The following is a 16,283-nucleotide window of genomic DNA, read 5'->3' on the forward strand; positions in this document are numbered from 1 at the left end:
CTCACCACAACCTCTTCTCAGGTAGTTGTAGAGAGCTATAAGGTTACTCCTGAGTCCCCTCTTCTCCAGACTAAACAATCCCATTTCCCTCAGCTACTTCTCATAGGATGTGTGCTACAGACCCCTTACCAGCTTTGTTACCCTTCTCTGGACACACCTCCAGGGCTTCAGTTTCTTTCTAGTGAGGGGCCCAAAACTGAGTGCAGTACTCAAGGTACAGCCCTCACCAGAGCTGACTACAGGGGGACAATCACCTCCCTGCTTCTGCTGGCAGCACTGTTGATGACACAATCCAGGATGCCATTGGCCATTTTGGTGGTTCTGATCCTGCAGTCTTAGCATCCACTATACTGGTAATACTGGTGGATATTGGTGGGTACTAATCTAACCAAAGAAAAAAGGGAAATAAAAAATTCCATGTGTTTATATGGAATTTTTGGTGTTTCATTTTCTGCTTATTGCATTTTCTTCTTTCATTGGGTACTGCTGAGAAAAATCTAGCTCCATCTTTTTCATCTCTACTGAGGTTAAATCCTCTCTGAGCCTTCTCCTCTCTAGGCTTGACAATAGCAGGAACATTTTTAGTTATCTTACATTAAAGAATACACTTCAATGTAGAAAAAAGAAAAAAAGCAGAAAAAGAACAGTGTGGTGGTTTAGGCTACTTTGGCTGAAGAACGAAATTTTTTTTTTGCTAGCAGGTAGGTATAGGCAATAGGGTGTCATTTGTAAATGAGTACTGATGAGGATTTTTTTCTTTTTAACAATTTTAAATTACTCTTTCATGGTAGCATTATTAAAAAGTCATTCAAGGAAAAAACATAAAGGAAATGTATGGACTTTATATCAATATATGCCTTATGTGTGTTTTCAGTGGGAAAACAAACAAACAAAAAACCATAGTCAGGGTTTTTTAATATTTTTAAAGTAAATACTTCAGTTTTCATTTTGACTGCATGGCTGGTTTATATGGAGGGCAGCGTATTACTGTGTTAAGTTTTGAGACTAGGTAAATATTTAACAGTCAAATGTTCTAGAATTTCTACACTTTTTTGGATTGTCTGAAAAACTCAGTCTTTCAGAAATTTTCAGGGAAGTTGACCTATAAGTTGATTTTGAAATACAGCTGCAGATGCCCCATCCTTTCTCCTTAAAACAGCACACTGCCTGTGCTTTGTGGCATTTCTGGGATGTTTTGCGCTCACATAACCCACAGTCCAGCATAGCAATCACCATGATTATGATCTTGTCCTACGCAGAACAGCATTGGAAGTGATATCAACTAGTACTTCAATTCTTATCTTTTTATCACTTTCTTGAAATGAACCTAGTTCTATCACGTCTCTTAATTTTGACTTTATGTACTGGGCAATGTCATCCATGTACCCTTCTACCCTGAAGATAGCCTGGAAATTTTGTAAGCAGCTTAATGAGGTAGAAACTATTTTGTAATTTTCCTAATGTGCTCTGATTTTATTTTAGAATTATGGTCAAATAAAGTAGTGTTAATTATGCAAGAAAAGAGATAAGCTAGTAGGTAGCAGCAGAAGGGAAATACAGTCATGCTGCATGCTGCCTTACTGGTTTGAGCAGTAGCAACAGAAGGATCACAGCAAAAATTGTTAGCTACAACCCTCATCAAGGCCAACATGTTTAAAGGGGTTGACTATCAGGATATATGTTCCCAGTAGATTGTTGGGACTGATCTGTGGACAGATATTGATTTATATATAGCCAAGTATTAAAAGAAAAAAAAAACAAAAACAAACAAACAAAAAAAAACAGTGTGTAGATGTTTGTCATGTATTTGCTATCACTGTAAAGAAGGAGCAAAGATTACAGAACAGTGTTTGGATATTGCTTATTTACTCCACAGCCTTTAGAAATTGAAGCAGTTAATGTCTGCAGTATGTGAATCACTGCTGTTTAATCTTAATTGTGTCTTAAATGTTTTTGGTGGTGTGCTGACATGTGTTCAATATTAAATGTTTTGAGATTGAGGATAATATTTCAGTAACAGATGTTGTTACCAATTTCTCCACTACCTGTAATAATCCATAGTGAGTAAAACTCTTGATGCTTACTATTTTGTCACTGAATATTAGGTTTGTAGTATGCAGTAGTCTGATGGTTGATGTATGTTGATGTCTGTGGAGGTTGACTTACTTCATGGATATAATCCCACTCTTGTAACTTGTGTGAGATATAACTACTGTAAGAGGTTCCAGTCTTTCGGCCGGAGGTTTACGCTATATTAAAAATGTTTGATACTGTAATTAGATATATCAATTTAGAGAGATTTGCATTGTGTTATATTTGGAGCAAATCATTTTTTCAAAAATCGCAGTGCCACAATGCACTTTAAGGACGTTTTTTCAACTCTAAGGGTACTGGAGTGATTTGTTTTATTAATTATCTTTCTCATGTATCATTACATCTTTGCTCGCTTCTTATCTGATGGGCTGAGCCCAGTCAAATTATTCTGTAGATCTTTCCCATCACCATGCATAATATCTGATGGATGTACTCTTAAGAAAATTTCACAGTTCAGATATGCTATCACACTGATTCTCCATCTCTGTGCCACAAAAAGGTAGAAGTTTGGAGAAAATCATGTCCCATTTTGGTGATACTGCTATGCTTTTATTAATTAGGGTGAAGCATCTGCATGTTCATTATTACTTTACAACTGTGACGAAAATATGACTTTGGAGGTGCTACTGTGTTGTGTTTACTAATAGAAATAGCCGACATGCATTACTGAAGTGAATAAAACGTTATTAATTTCCTCACAGGAATATGTTGGTGAACTACATTTTAAAATTGTATTATACAGTGGTTTGGCTTTCTAATTTTGAAAAAGTTGTCACAGTTGCAAAACACAAAGTCTTTGACTTCTAAGGAAATAAGCTACACAAGAATGAGTATTTTTCATTTGTAGGTGATTTCAAACAAGTTGTTCTTACATGTGGGATATTACTTTTGGGGAAGAAGGTCAGAATTTTTACTACAGTATTCAGTAGTTTGCCTTTACAAAATTAGCAAAGATCTGAAATCTTAGAGTTACGGTATGTGCCTTGTTATTTTAATATTACACCTTTGTGTATTGTATAGTCTGGTCTTTCAAAAAGAAGGTATAGATCTTTAAAATCTTTATGCATTTACTGTCTATGCTCTTTCTCTGTTGCAGTGCGGTCGGCACGTTTGCTCGGGCATTGGACTGCAGTAGTTCTGTCAGGCAACCTAGTTTACACATGAGCGCGGCTGCTGCTTCCCGAGACATCACATTGGTAGGTGGCTTGTTTAAAAACCCTACAGCTTTTCTACATCTGTGATTTCAGTAGTGTGTTTCTAATCTGGAGTCTTTGTCCCCTGGATGTTTGAATTCACCTAGATACCTGTGTGGATTATTTCCATGTATCAAATGCTGTGCATTTTCTATAACATGTTAGTGCTGCCATTGTAATCGTACCATAAATCACTTGGCTTCAAATGAGATCTGTTTAAACATCTTCACATGTGATAATTTTTGCAGGAAACAGGGTAGTGCTCGTTGCATAGAGCTCTAGTAGAATCCACAAGTAGTGTCAATTAAAATATGTTGTAATAAAGCTGATTGTACCTCTGTGCCTGTAAATTTTCTAGAGTATAAGCAATAGAATTTTATAAACAACTTCTTGAAGAACATTTTACTTAGGATATCCTTAGGATGCTTACCTAGTTCCTTGAAGTAGTCACTATGATATAAGCACCTACATCTTTTAGAGGAAGTTTAAAAGTATACTAATTACAGACATAAGTTTATCTTTGCATATTCATAGTGGCTGAGATGACAAGATGTGCTACAGGGATTAAAAGGAAAGCAGTATAAGAACAAAATCTTACTCTTTCATAGAAATTAGTTTGATTTTTAGCTTCCAAAGACACCAGCAGGAGTTCATTAATTTAAATATTTGTATACCGAGAGGTGATACAGTATAGCAGGCATGTCCAACTGGTGGACCAAGTGTGACCCAGCGCAGCTCACAATGCAGCCACCCCTTGCTCTGTGCTATAAAGGCAGATTCTTCCCCATCGAGCAGCCTGGCTTGGTTCCAGGCACACACCCATCACTCAGCAACAGCCAAACCATCAGTGTGCTATTAACACTGTCTGAGCTGAAACTAGGACACAGGGAGGGCTCAACATAGTGGTAAGTCATGGAAAGTGATTGTATGCATTTTGATACGTTGGCTACACGCAGTCCTTTGAACAGCAAAAAAACCCACGTAGTCTTGCTTTGCATTCTGATAAAGGAATCTGTGGGTAGGTTTCAAGATTTCTGGGAAAAAAAAAAAAAAGATATATTTTTATATATATTTGCGATTCTAATTTCAGTTGCAATAAATGTATTACTTGTGAATTTTTAAGTGGAATATGTAGAATTGCAATCAGGTGTTCAACTCAAAGAAAAATTAAATATGTCCCTTTACCAGAGTGTCATAAGAACTCTTACCGAGAAAAACATCCCTTGCTTCACAGTCATGCCTTATTTATCCATCAATTTCTTGCGGTATATACACTTGTGAACAGCTATTCTGAAGGATGAAGGACAGGAATAGTAAAATTTCATCAAAAATCTCTGACAAGCAGCTTGAGAACTTGTTAAGAACAGCAATGATTGTAATCAAACCAGATTGATGCATTAGGTTCGCCAAAAAAAATATATATATATGTTTTTGTTGCTTTTTTAATTTTATTTTAATGCTTTAATACAAATACAAACAGTTAAAATAAGTTATATTGCTTATATATTTTACAAGGGCTGCTCTGGAAGTAATGCCTCCTCTTTTATTCACCCACAGTATCAGAGGCAGATGTTGGTGGCATGGCAATAGCGGTTGAACCTTCCCACCAATATTCTATTACATTTATTGCTGTGTAACAGGTGGCAGCAGAGGAGCAGTCTGCTAAATACCTCCATGCAGGAAAATCTGCAGCCATTGACATTCACTGATGCTTGCTGAATATTTCCAGAGACCAAACAGTGGATGTGAACATAGTGAGGTGGTGGGTGGTGCATTTCAGCAATGATAACAGTGTCTGTGGGTCACCTCCAGTGGTGCAGGTTTTGACAAGCATGACATGCAGGCTCTTGTTCATCACTGACAAATGCATAGCTCATGGTGGTGACCATATTGAAAAATAGTGTTCTGTAGGTGAGAATTTGCTCTATCAAACACAGTTACCATGTTCATTGCATTTATTGTAGTTTCCATAAAAATAAATAGGAGGCATTACTTTTGGTGTGACTTATGCTTATGTGGCCCAGAACAATTCCTCTTTATTCAGGGTGGCCCAAGCAAGCCAAAAGGTTGGACGCCTATGAAGTACAGTATAGAGATGATAGTAAAGAAGGTCCATTACATATCAGGTAATTGAATGTTTGAACTAGAGGACACTCAATGAAACTGTTGCTAGAAAATCTTGAATTGAGGTATTGCCTTATACAGTAGAGCACCTCTGCTATTCGATGCCTCAAGGTTTTGAAGGAACAAGAAACGCTAGCAGGAAAAAAAAAAAGATTAGAAAACTTACGGACAATGGATCTGTGAGTTGATAGTAAGAGCCAGAGAGAAGCTGATCATCTAGCACTTGCAATTCCCAGGACTTACTCTCTAAGTGAAGTTTTCTAGCTCTGCTGACAAGGAAAGAATACTTCAATACGTGGTCGACTGATCTGATTCAGTAGGGCACTTCTTATATTCTGGGTAAATTATATTCTTTATTATGATGAGAAAAATATTAGATTTCTTACATTTTACCATGTACTCTCAAGGGCTATTAAATAGGAAACTGACAGCCTGGACTGCTGTGGCATGGCAGTGGCAGAAGGTAACTTTTTCAGTAATGCTCAAGAGAGTATGTTCTGTATTCTGAAGCTGTTTTTTGTTTCATGCTTGCTGATATGGCCTTGCTGGCATAATTCTGTTCCCATTAAATACTTCGGTTTTTCCATCATAACAGTTCTTCCATTTGACATTTTTTATTTTATTAATATTGCATTGGATTAAGAATTTGTGATAAATCTCTCACAACGTACATCCTTCTTAACTGTATTCAATGGTTAAGAGAATAGATTGAATAGATTTCTCTCTGTTTGAAGGTAAATGTGCAGCACTGCTAATAAAGGGATGCATTTAACGTTTGAGTGCCATATAAAAGTTTCTGCATTGCAAATGATCCATTAAATTCTATTACACTTAATGAAAGGCATATCTTATGATGAGGCACTAGAGGAACCTCCCCAGATTTAATTATTGTGTCTGTCTGCTCTCTCTCATTTTCCTACCCCCACAAGCTTTTTAAAACCCTCTTTTGCAATGTACTTCCTTCTAAGTTAAGAAAAGACATATTTGTCATTTTAGTAATTATTCTTTCATATTTTCCCATGTTAATTAGGAGCATGTTTTGAACAGCAGCTAAAGTTAATACAGACGTTTGCAGAACTTGCGGTGGGTCTCATTTATGGTTTGGAAAGGATGTAGGTGCCTAATACTAAGACAATTAAACTTTCGGTATTCTTAGTGCTGGATAACCCTTGCACCTGAAGTTTTATTAATGGAGATTCTGTATGCCATGTCTGTGGGCTTCTAGTCTTTTTAATTAGTTGTTCCAGTTAGAGATGACTGTAAGCAATCTGAGAGCATAGTTTATAAACATAAGAAAATTCAGGGTAGGTGTATGCAATTAGGAAAGGTCTTGTGATATTAACAGTGAGAGGCTACTTTCAGTCTTTTTTATCTTGAAAATCTGGGAAAGGTAATGAGATAAGGCAGGAAATTACGAAGTTGTTTAGAAAGTCTTCATGAAAGACATGAAACCATGTGAGTTTAACTTCCTAGACGATAGTGTACTTCTGCTTTTTGTTTGTTTGTTACAATGATACACTCTGGTGAGACAACTAAAGATAGTGTTTCTGGTGCACCCAGGCAGAGTGTTTTCTTTTAGAATGAAATCAGTCTCTGAGAAGAAAGGTCTCCTGTTTCGAATTCCAAAATGTTGCAAGATGTGTACACTGAGGTGAGTGCCCTTAAAGCAGAGGAGGTTGACAGATTCAGTTTGTGCTGGCTGTGGGAGGCTTGTTCTCATGAGCCCATGCTATTTTACTACAAAGAAGGAGATCTATTCTTGGATGTCTCTTGAAAGTTAAAGTATGAACATATGTTTCTTCGCACCAATTGTTGATGACAAGACTTTTAAATTTTACTAGACTTCTGTATACGTGGCACATAAGATAATCATGTCAAAATTGTTGAATTTATAATATCCATATTCAGTTTCCAGTTTGAATGCTATCTTGGAGGCACTTCAGTCTAGTTTATTTAACTGATTACTGAAATTGCATCTGTTTTGGGAACTGTTAGAGCTTGTTTGCAATATGGCCTACCAGTGCTTTTTTTCCTGGCTCTGTCCTGCCTTTCTGGGCTTAGTGGACATCTTCTTTCTTTGTCAGTTAAAGTTTGAGCTTGAAATTCCCTCTGTCTGTGTGGGCAATATCTTTCCTCTGGTGAGATCCCTCATTTCTGTTGGAGAGTTTGCTCTGGGCAAAGTTGCTTAGGGTGAGTGGCTCATGTTTTCTTCTGGTCCCTATCTGAGAGAGTCACTGACTGACAGCTCTTCCCAGCCTTCTGCTCCTTGGGTATTGTGTTCCCATTAGTTGTTTCTTGTAGTCCTCTCATCCTTGAGAAAAAGAGATAAAAAAGAGAAACTTCAGGACTTTGTCTTGGACAGTATCTTTTGGTTATTCTTGCTTTTGCTGGTGCTTTTTACTCATGGTAATGTGGGAATCTCCTTTAAGTGGAGGCTGACAGACCTGCGGAAGGCAGATAGTGTTACCGTAGGAACTTGGAAGTAGTCTTCTGTTGCAAAACAGCTCAGTAAAGATTGTTCTTCCCACAGATTACTCTGTCAATTTCAGCAATATCAGGAAAAAAAAAAAAAAAAACAACCACCTTTATAGGTGTTATAGGTTCATTTTAAGTGGAAAAATGAATGGAAAGAAAGAAAGAAAGAGCAAGGATTTATTCTACTGTAATTTTTAAGAACATTGATTTCAATGATTAAATTTGGATTTAGCTTGGAAAATTTGCAGGATATACTGCTTTTCCATGAGGGCTGCAATTTAAACTTATTGTAAGAGTTCAATCTTTAGGCTTGCTTTATCACATTGTAAGCCATAGATCAGTAATTTAATTCTCTAATCTGAAGATTTTGACTTTTAAACTTTAGTCTGCAGTGTTTCCATATTAGAATACTTCATGTTAACAGTGGCTTCTTCTCAAGGCTGGTGAATGTGGCTTGAACCATAAGTGAAGAAACTTATTGTAGGATAACGGTGACATTATCTCTTGCCGATTAAACAGTTTGAGAATCTTGTCTCTGATAGTTTTCAAAGAGGTATATGGAGAGCTGAAGAAAGACTTTGCACCTCATAGGAGATGACAAAAGATAAAGAGAATCCATTATTTGCATTTTGTATGCAGAAACCCAACTGGAATTTCAGTATATGCACTACACTAACCATTCCTTCCTTGAAATGTTTCAGTTTTCATAAGATGAATTTAGGACTGTGTGACAGGTTGCATGCTACCCTTAGAGTTCGCTGCCCAACATGGGGCAAATCAATGGCATGCAATCTCACACAGACTGTACTGCTCTTAATACCTCTTATGCCACCTTCAACACAGTGATTTAAGGTTGTGATGATAGGCTTTCAGGATGCTGAGTTGGAAAGGCTTCTTGCATGTTCCTAATTTTCCATGCAGGTGGGTCTGTGAAATAACAACTTCCTTTTAATGTTCATAGTAATTTGTGAGTGTCCAGTGTTACCTGTAAAGTTAAGAAAGCTGTAACATGTTTGTTTTCTTTTTCCACTTACAGGGAAAGTAAAGTAAACCAAACACCTAATTTTTCCATCTCCAGTGTTTAGCAAGGGGCAAAAATCTTACTTGTTTTTCCATGTGATGATAATGAAAACAATAAATCATTTCCTTTTTGAGAAGTGAGAATATTTAGCATAGGTATATCTGAGAAGCTCTTCAGCTACTATTTAGAAGTTTTCCTAATTAAAATTGCTCCTCAGTCAATATAGGCCGTTGTCTCCACTGGGTTACTTGAAACCAATTTCTACCAAGTAAAGATTCTCTAGAAATGTTTGCTGGTAATTTGCAGGATCTAATTAACTAATGTTATTTTTAGCAAACATTTTATTAAGATGTTTCCTTTCCCAGATTAAGTAATAAAGAATTTATTTTCCTCATGTTTCACAGTGGAAATCCTATGATATCAAAATACATTCTAAATTTAGCTTTACTTGATGCTTGTTGCATAGTATATAGAAAATAATACACTGAATTTGTGTTAATTAGACTACTGTCTAATTAAACAAGCTTTTTTTTTTTTTTTCATTCTCTCCTTCCTAGTTTCATGCAATGGATACATTGCATAAACATAACTATGATTTGAGCAGTGCCATCAGTGTTCTGGTGCCACTTGGAGGACCTGTCTTGTGTAGAGATGAAATGGAAGAATGGTCAGCATCAGAAGCTAGTTTGTTTGAAGAGGCATTGGAAAAATATGGAAAGGACTTCAATGATATTCGACAAGACTTTGTAAGTACTGAAGTAGATTACTTCTTTATTCCTGTGACACGGGTGAGCATAACTACTTTCTGTAGGTTTTTAAGATTAACTGGAGGAGAAATATATGTAATTAATGCGTATGTTTTATCCACATGAAAGTAAATATTCTTTCTTGTTTGGAGTTCTTCAGAAAGATGTTGGCAGAAGATAATCCCCTGGCCAGATAGGGCATCTTGTATGGAAATGTGTTTTGTTTGAGAATTTTACCAGGATTTTACACAGATCTGTAAAAGCTCCAGAAGATTGTCAGAATTTCTTCACAATTTTGAGTGGAATTTATTAGCTATACACTTTACTCCTCTGGGTGTTTTTTTTTTTTTTTTTTGGAAACTCTGAGGTTCCTTTCTATGGTTAGCAGAGAAGAAGTATTCAGATAGCTTTCAAGTCCACTACAGTGAGCAACTTTGACATACCAGATATTCTGGCATTTCTAAAAAGTTTTCCAATACCTTCTAAATAGAGGGTTTTTTTTTTAATAAGCATCAGACTATAGGACAGCACAGCTTTAATTTGCAGCATTCTACTGCAGAGTAATGAAATGAAGTGAATTCTGGCACTGATTGCTGAAATTGTTAGTAATGTTTACAATTTTTTCTTGCATGCTTCTTGAAGAATCTCTTTTTCAAGAAAAAGTATTTCCTTTGTTGTACTAAATCATTCAAGTTGGGTTTTGTGAAAAGGGTTAGGATATAAGCCAAAAAAAATTGTAAAGTTTGGATTTAAGATTGAAGCTGAATGAAATATTTTCATGGCAATTTCAGCCTGAGAATTCAAATTTTAGTTTTCTTTGTAGGTGTTACTAATCACTTTTGGAAAGGAAAAGTAGTACTATATAGTACAATGTAGAAGTCCTTTTAAGTTAGTGTATGGGACACTGGGAGGAGACTAAACACTAAGCTCTGCTGGAATAAAACAGATAATTGAATAAAAGTGGGAAGGAAAGGCCATTGTTTTTCTGGAGAACCAACATTTTAACAGGTGTATTATATGTGCGTGCTTAATTGCTTGATTTCTATGGGAGAAAATTGCATTGCGGACGAAGGAGCTCTCAAATTTGAGAAAATGAGTGAAAAGGAATATTAAAGAATTCTAGAACCTAAAACAATGCAAACTACACTTGGTTGTTAATTATCATGCAGATAAGTGGGTCCTAAGCTGTAATTATAGAGTAGCTGACTATTATGACTTGTAACTGAATGTCTTGTAATGAATAGTATTTAGCTAAGGCATCTACTGTGTATTTTATTTGCTGTTTATAAGTTGTGACCTAAAGCAACTTGTGATCAAGGAAATCTAAGCCTTTTCTCTGTTATTTATGGAAAAGAAACTTCTGTATAATTTTAATGTGTTATTACACATAGTTAAATTCTGTTGATTGAAACAGTGCAAGAATATGTTGTAGAAATAGCTTTTTTTTTTTTTTTTTTTTTTGTCTTAGTGTTCAAATACAGCTACTTTAGTGAGCTTTGAATCTATTTAAAGTAGCTTAAAATCTATCTGATTTTTATGTCAGGTAGGTTTTTCCTGATACCCTCCCTGTTTCATCAAATATTAGTTCCCAAAGCATGGGTGCTTTATTTTCCCTTGCCGTTCTTCCAAAACGTGAGAGATCTAAAGATAGTTTTGTAGCCTAAAGAGGGCACGTTAATGATTAGTCAGGAGTAGAGCAGAAATGAATGTGGGATAGTAATCAACTACAGTCCCTTAATTAAAAGAGGAATGGTATCTATCCTTAGTCACTCTTCTTTTAACCTTTGGAAAATTGACATGCCATTTTTAAAGCACCATTAGAAGATGTATTTTACATATTACTTCATACAGTGTTGGTAACCGTGCACACAATCTTGAGATAAAATTTATGTAATTTGAAAGCTCTCCACTGCATTAATCACGTAATCTTGTGAGATACCTTAATTTCTCCAAAGTAAAAGTTATATATTTTCACTTGCTTTGTAATATTCTAAAGTTGAAGAATGTTAAAAACAAGCCTTTATTTTCAAGTAATCATCTAATATAGACCCTTAAGATTTAAATTATGGATAATATGAAAAGACTGCATGCTGAGATAGCTGTATATTTCTAGTGCTCAGCAGTTAATTATTCATTAGAATACATTTATCGATTACCAGTTATCATACCTTGTAAGTTAATCTTATATATGTGGGAAAAGCCTAGACAAAGAAGTTAATGCACTGCTAGTCTGTGCGCTAACTTGTTTCAGCACCCATTTTATATCTAATCCTATGCTGTCTAAGACCTTGCACCTAAGCAGCTTAGTCAGCACCATGGTGCCACTTTGCAAGCAAGACTGTCCTGGAGTTGATAGCAACGTTGTGAAGAAGAGGGTTATGCCATACTGCTTTGAGTCATTACGTACCACAGGAGTTGTCTTCTGAATCAGTCCAGGTTTACAAGCCAAGATGCGGTTGCAGCCCTTATATTATAATTCTCTAAAGGGCAGGCTCATTTACTTTCCAGCAATTAGTAAGAACCAGCACTGTGTGGACATTAATGTTGCAATTCAAACTTCATACTATAACATTAAATATTAGGAAGCAAAATAATTATTATAAATTAAATGGAATAAAGGAGTTTACCTTTTTTTTAATAGACCGGAGCAGCTCATTCGTTATCAAATTACTGTCTAGTCTTTGAATAATCATTTTCTTCTGCTATTGACTCATGAGCTGTTAAAGGAGCTAATTTGTTGAGGCTCTGCTGACTTTAAGGATCTATGTGAATCCTAATCAACCTAAAATTTTTAATTTAATTACAATTACTTAATTTTCTTGAATTACTTGAATTGCCTCAGTCGTAAAATGGGAAAAGAGAGTGAATATTTTGTGTTCTCGAAACATATTTTCCTAAGCAGCATTTTAATTCTTACTTTTTCATGATCATAATTTTTCACAAATTTATGACATTCATATCTCAAAAAATGCCTTGAAAATCTGACTCAAACTATTTACATAAAATAGGAATGAGATTCCAGTATCAAAAAGTCCTGTAAATATGCTGTAAACTTAACACATTCATTTTAAAATAACTTAGTCCTCTGTTTTTCATGCTGGTCTGAATGGTCCTTTTTTGCCCCGTAGAAAACTCAGGACTCAAAAATTATCTCTTCCTGGTTTTGTACTGCTTAAAACTCATTGTTATTTTTGTTCTGCAAAAATGTCAGTGAAGTGGTCATTTGTATGTCTTTCAATTAATTTTTTATTATAATTTCATAATGGCAGTACATTATTCTGTATCTGCTTATGGTTTCTGTGGCAGTTAAGAGCGACCTGAGGAAAATTCTTGTGTCTCTACAGTGTGTTATCATTTTGGTGTGCAAGTAAACAGAATAAAGGCAATTCATGCTCAGTGTGTCAAACAGGTTTTCTGGGATGTGTGACTCAGTGTAAAAAGGATTATGGTTATCCAATTCAACCACCTTAATTATCTTCCATTAATTGCAGTTGCCTATTGAGTGAACAAACATACTCATGTCACAGTCATAGCTGTAGCAGATGGAAGTTTAGAGAAATGGTAAACATATTTTGTGGCATGAATGTATTAGTAGCATAAATGCTGAGGAAAGAAAATAGCTATTGAGAAGTTAAAATGGACTAGTTGACGACAACAGATAGGGTTTCACCTAGGTGTCATGAAGTACATGGACATGCTGAGAAGCAGCTCACCTGTCAACTCACACCAAAAGTGTGTGTGCTACTCACCAGCCCTTTCTTGGCAGATTTCTCTTAAGGCATCGTTTACATGAGAAAGGAAATGAACTTCAGTAAACTGAATTGTTACTGTTTCTTTGCAGCATCAATTTATGTATTTGCTGCACTGCTACTTGTTAGTTAAATGCAAACAGATAACCTTGCTGTCGTTTGGACCAGAGATTTATACAGTGTGGTATGCTGTCTGAAAAAGAAGACACAACTAAATCTGAACCCAAATCCCAGCTCTTGAATGTAGAAATGGGAGCCAAATTCAGTTCGTCCAAGTGTCTGAAAGCAAGCAGAGTGAAAAACTGGCTGTAAGCTCCTGTATGCTGGAAGAGGTAGTTTGATACAGTTTTTCTTCTGCTTTCAGGAACTTATTCTTTTGTCTTAGGACATGGAGAAAGCCCCACTTACTCAAATGAGTAAGATTGCAAAGATAAACTTTCACAGCATGATTATTATTAGCATTCATGCATGCCTCCATTGAATACTGTGCACAAAATACTAATGTCTTCCCAGGTTATAAGTAAAAATTGCATTAAATCTGTATGGCTCTTACTAATTTAAGTAATAGGGAATTGATAGAATTGAATCTTTCTGTGAAGTAGATAGTTGGGTATTAATTAGAAATAGCTGCTCTGTGCTTAATTTTTTTTCCATAAACCTAGTCTATGAATCTGTGATTTTAGGCTCATAGATTTTCACTTCACTGATAAATTTGTGCACCCAAAATTGTTAAGAAGGTCATAATAGTAATATTCAACTACTCTGATCTTGCTCAGAAATTTTTGTGAAGTACTCTGTTGCTCTTTTGCTCTTATTGCAATTTGTCCCTTGCATCCTTTTGTTTGGTGCTTAATGGTTGAGTATGTAGTGGTTGATGCAGAACCAGCAGTATTATAAGAGCAGCTGAGCTGTTATGAGACTTGAAAAACCTGTGAATTAAGTACTACAACCAGTGTATTTTTTTTCTTATTTAGAGTAAAACTATTATAAGACTTCAACACAGTCATGTCAAGGTGATTTATTTTAGTCCTGATATCATTCTTAATCTGATGCACTTCATAACAGATTTAACTTTATGTTTCCTGATGCACCTGCTTTTGTTTTGATCATTTAGTTTAACTGTCTGGCTTACATATCCAAATCCATATGTCATTTATTTCATGCAATTATGCATCTTTATTAATTATAAAGAAAGATTGTTAGTATTAGTAGTACATGCATTTATATACATATGGATTTTTAAGGTAGGTATTTAATGCGTAGACATTTTAAAATTTCTGCATAATCTATACGTGATTTTAAGATGTATTGAATAAAATGTGAATACTGCAATTTCTTGGAACTACTTCAGTTTGTAACATGTTTTTCAGCTCCCTTGGAAGTCGCTGACTAGTATCATTGAATATTACTACATGTGGAAAACTACTGACAGATATGTGCAGCAGGTAATTTAATGGTTATTTCAGCATGAATAATTCTGACACATTCTTTAAAAAAAAATAAAATAAAAAAATCTCAGCTTGCTAAAGAATAAAAAATCATTTGTGTTCTTAAAAAGACACGTGGCAGGAGGCGTATGGTAATATTTTAGGATGCAGAATACTGATTTTGTGCTGTTCACACGATGTATTGCCAAATCCTAGAATGCCTACTGTACACTACATAGCTGTGAAGTGCTTTTTAAGCCGTGTGGATTGTATGCTCATTTGTAGCAGTATGATTTCTGCATCTTGCTATGGTGTGGAAGAAAGAAATGGGCTAAGGAACAAATGCTGTAGGCTATGAAACTGTGTAAGGAATCAAAGGATAAGGAAACAGAGATTGTATTAAATGTGGTTCTTAGTGTTTTGAACATTTTGTTGATACTTCATTTTAAAATATTACTTTGGCATGATCAAGATAGAAAAACAAAGTTGAGAACATTCTGCACACAATGAATATGTTCATCCTTCTGAATGAATGTTTGAGTTCTCCTGTAAGAGAGGAATGATAATATAATTTTGGATACCTATGCTGGGTTACTTGAAACAGATATAGGCAAGACTTTAGTGTTAGTACTTTTTATGTATTATACTATTTACCTATTTACTCCTTGATTTAGATATTCAAAATATTTTAAAATACTTTGCTGTAATTCACAGTTTAACATCTTAGTTTGTAGCTCATTCACTTGTTGTATAATTTACATGAAGTACAGAATGTTGAAAATAAATTTTATGCTCTAATGGATGATGACAGCTGTATTGTTAAGTGGATGTCTGGAGTTGTTCCAGATTTTTTTGTTGCCGTATGTCAGAGGATGATTACTGCAGCTTGCTCTGTGGTTTTGGTTGTTTTTTCTTTTTCTGTGTGTGTGTGTGTGTGTGTGTGTGTGTGTGTGTGTGTGTGTGTGTGTGTTTTGGGTTGAATTTTTGTTTCTTTGCTTGATTTGGGATATGAAAAGTAAGGGAAAAGGTGTTTGCTTGTTTCTAATTTTTTTTTTTTAGCCACATAATTGAATTTTGAATTATCTCTAGGATCTTTTAGATAATACAAAAAGAAAATGATTTGCTCTGCGTTCAAGAATTTTTTTTTCAGTTGTCATTGGAGAATCTTGGAGAATCAGATAAAGAAAAAGGTTTTATTGGGACTCTAAGGTTTGGATTAAGGATAAATTGAACTGAAAACTTTGTCTTGTTAGCTGATTTGAGACTGCTCAGAGCTGATCATGTTTCCTGTGAAATTTTTCTGAAGCATTTGCTCTGGATTGGTTGGCAAAAGATTCTTGAAGCTCCTTTTCTAAATTTTTGCAGGGCTTCATTATTGTTCCTCTGCTACAACTGTAAAGATGTGATACATTGAGCTTGCATAATAAAGGTGTAACGTCCTAACTCAAAACATG

General features: G+C 35.3%; 1 protein-coding gene across 1 annotated transcript in view; it reads left to right on the forward strand.

The window, feature by feature from the left end:
• The window catches only part of MTA3 (metastasis associated 1 family member 3), a gene marked incomplete at both ends in the record, with an annotated part of 116,787 nt that overhangs the window by 49,421 nt on the left and 51,083 nt on the right, over positions 1-16,283 (forward strand). The window contains 3 exons of the mRNA XM_079532450.1: positions 3,191-3,290; positions 9,465-9,653; positions 14,773-14,847. Coding sequence (XP_079388576.1) covers positions 3,191-3,290; positions 9,465-9,653; positions 14,773-14,847 — 364 coding nt within the window. The remainder of the gene's footprint in view (positions 1-3,190; positions 3,291-9,464; positions 9,654-14,772; positions 14,848-16,283) is intronic.

Source organism: Tetrao urogallus, assembly GCF_951394365.1.
Source record: "Tetrao urogallus genome assembly, chromosome: 2".
In the NCBI taxonomy this organism is placed as follows: domain Eukaryota; kingdom Metazoa; phylum Chordata; class Aves; order Galliformes; family Phasianidae; genus Tetrao; species Tetrao urogallus.